Source organism: Trematomus bernacchii, unplaced genomic scaffold (genome assembly GCF_902827165.1).
Source record: "Trematomus bernacchii unplaced genomic scaffold, fTreBer1.1, whole genome shotgun sequence".
In the NCBI taxonomy this organism is placed as follows: Eukaryota; Metazoa; Chordata; class Actinopteri; order Perciformes; family Nototheniidae; genus Trematomus; species Trematomus bernacchii.
Window position 1 is genome coordinate 6,766,607 of NW_022987910.1, and position 3,249 is coordinate 6,769,855.

Genomic DNA, 3,249 nt, shown 5'->3' on the forward strand with positions numbered 1-3,249 from the left:
ATGTCGAAACTAAGGTGTGGCAGCAGGTCTGCGTGGGTACTAGCAGCCGCGCTGTCAGTGCGATAAATCGGACTGCACCTTTAACTAAACACTTGTATGTATTGAGTGACGTGGGACGCAGACTGCGTGCGGAGTGTGGGCAGGAAGCACAGAGGGATCACGGCGTCAAGTTAGCTAAAGTTAGCAAGAACCATACCGGATATAATAAAGCCCGTATATTTATTTCAATAATGTGATAAGCCGCTATTACGTCTGTGTAATAATTAGAGAGAATACTACGCATATTGTTTCTACACAAGCAGAATGTGAATTGTTTTTATTCAATTAGTTCTACATATTGGGATTTACTTCGACACATCAGGTCATTACACTTTTATTGTGAAAGCTCACACAGGAAGTAGATTGTTTCGGAAGTGTTTGACTTGACTCCAGCAAAGACAGCAACGGGCGCACGGTGGCTACTTGAACGAAAACGGGGGAAGCTCGCTCAAGAACCGGCTGAGCTGTCGTCGGGAACTCAACATGCCACAATAGAAATGCTGAGCGTGGGTGCGAAACAGCCGTATTTACCCCCTGTACAGCGATAGTTGAGGGCAACGCCCCGTATCCACCGAACGGAGCCCGTACTAAAGTGCTGGCGGAGGCGCAGCGGTGAGCGGTTTGAAACCCAGCAGGGCGGCTAGCTCACAGCGGAGAGGAAGCAGGACTGTCTGCTGAGAACCATGAGAGAGTACAAAGTAGTGGTTCTTGGATCCGGAGGGGTCGGGAAATCCGCGTTAACCGTCCAGTTCGTGACGGGCTCCTTCATAGAGAAATACGACCCCACGATAGAGGATTTCTACAGGAAGGAGATCGAGGTGGACTCCTCTCCGTCCGTCCTGGAGATCCTGGACACGGCGGGGACCGAGCAGTTCGCCTCCATGCGAGACCTGTACATCAAAAACGGGCAGGGTTTCATCCTGGTCTACAGCCTGGTGAACCAGCAAAGCTTCCAGGACATCAAGCCTATGAGGGATCAGATCATTCGGGTGAAAAGGTACGAGAGAGTGCCCATGATTCTGGTTGGAAACAAAGTGGACCTTGAGGGGGAGAGGGAGGTCTCGTCCGTTGAGGGGAAGGCACTGGCGGACGAATGGAACTGCCCGTTCATCGAAACTTCTGCCAAAAATAAAACCTCGGTGGACGAACTGTTTGCAGAGATTGTCCGACAGATGAACTATTCTTCAACACCAAATGGCGACGACCAGTGCTGCTCGTCTTGTGTCATTCTTTAAGAAAAAGGACAACCATAAAGTGTTATTCTTTGCTCGGTTTTAAGTTTGCAATGGTAAGTTGAGACACCATACACTTGAAATGTTAAGCTGACATGAATGATATTAATTGACACTATGTAACCACCAGTAACCTAGGCTACTTATTACACTTACTGAAATCCTTTCTCAGCACATGTCCATACTAAGTAGCCTATAGATAAATGCACTGCGACATACCGGATGTATGCTCAACTGGGCTTAATTTGAGCCTTTTTGTGTATTCATTTAAATGTCAGTGCTCGTTTATACAAGCTCAGTGTTAGTTTTCACTTGTGACATACAGTAGGAACCTTGCAGTCTATTGTTTTGCTAAGCAGATTGGGGAAGTGTCTGAACTGGAGGGACAAGCTATGAGTTACTTAAATAAGGGTTACATAGTTAGTAGTTTAATCTTTACACCTATAGTCTGAAGTTGTTAAACAACAGCTCAAATTGTATTTTCCAGAATGAGGTTAACAGGAGTCAGGAGATTCCGATGTTCTTCTATGGCCTAGATTCAAGACTCCCAGAATAAGCCTTACATTAAATGTGTTTTTACTTTTGTCAGAGGTTGTTGTAGTTCATTCATGGCTCTTCCTATCTTTTGTTTGTGGCAGTGTGTTGCAGCGAGTGTGTACTGTTGAGCTCTTCTTCGTTTCTCACCCTGGCCTTGGAGGAATGCTGCAGGGGGACGAGAGGAGGAGGAGGGGAGCAACTGAGACTCAGAGGGAGGGGTCCACTCTTCAGGAATTCTACTGGGTTGGAGTATCTTTGCTGCACGATCAGTGTCCACCATTGATGTCAGATCCAGAGTTTCAGCAACAACCCCCTCACCAGTTCCAACTGTATTCACAACTGGAGCTAAACCCCAATGGAAAAGAAATGGAGGGCAACACTTAAAAGACACTCATAAATTGATATTTCTGTATAAGAAGACAGAGAGATAGAGTATATTTTGTTAAATAAACTGCAAAGTCTGGGGCGGGTAAAGATTTTTGGTGATATCTCTCCCTAACCCATTATCGGAGCGATGTTCCACAACACTCCAAATCCTATTTTTTTCCAAAGTCAAAAGAAATTGACCCCACTTATCTGCTGGTGGAGTAAATGTGATGAGTGCCACTTTTTTTCTTCATCTCCTCTTTAGTGTGTGAGAGGACCTTAACTGAAGTGACATGGGGACCCGATCGCCCTTGTGTCGAGTGCCTTTCCTAAACAAATCAGCTGTTCAGATTTAGTGCCAACCTACATATCACCAAAAGAACCCTTCAACATGGCAATCCACAATTTAGGGAACTGTTCTTCTGGATAATCTCGTAGGGGTGGAGGCTGAAAATAAACTACAATAGGCTTTTTGTTAATGGAATGGCGGTTTTCTGTATGTTTTACGTTGGCCTTTTTTAAGTCTAAGGTGTTCATTTTGCAATGTCTGCTTAGTCTGGCCAAACATATCTTGAAATGCAGAGGTACTGGAATGACCCTAGATGCGATAACAACACCAAACGCTTACCTTCCAGACCACTTAAATCAAATTCTGTTTATGTTTATTTTGTTGTTTTTAACAGGAAATGTGATGATGTACCGTTGAAAATCTAACCTGATTGTAAGATGAATTTCAGACCAGCCATTTAACAATGGGCTGTCTGTTTTAAAAACAAGACTTTTAATACAAATTGCATTTTTTTTTTAAAGAAACCATGCTGTGTTTTCTCTTTGTTCACTTGTTTCATTGTGTTTCCACAATTGCTAATTGCCAGTTTGCTGATCCTAAACAAAGATGTCATGAGCAGTTTAGGTAACAGTTTATCATTACTTAATATAGCTTAGTATATTTACATACACCAACAATAACAGTTTACTACAAAAAAACCACAGTAATACAGTTTATAAAAAAGGAAATGATGTTGTATGCATAGTTTACAGTATCAGGACTTCCCCTTAAACACAAACGGACAAA

The 3,249-nt window shown here is 43.3% G+C and overlaps 1 protein-coding gene across 1 annotated transcript; it reads left to right on the plus strand.

The window, feature by feature from the left end:
- The first annotated feature begins 427 nt into the window (after positions 1–427).
- LOC117470334 (ras-related protein Rap-2b) lies at positions 428–3,000 on the plus strand. The gene is made up of 2 exons (XM_034115067.1): positions 428–1,327; positions 1,910–3,000. Exon 1 carries the CDS (start codon positions 723–725, stop codon positions 1,272–1,274), a length of 552 nt encoding a protein of 183 aa, XP_033970958.1. The 5' UTR covers positions 428–722; the 3' UTR covers positions 1,275–1,327; positions 1,910–3,000.
- Positions 3,001–3,249: the final 249 nt, after the last annotated feature.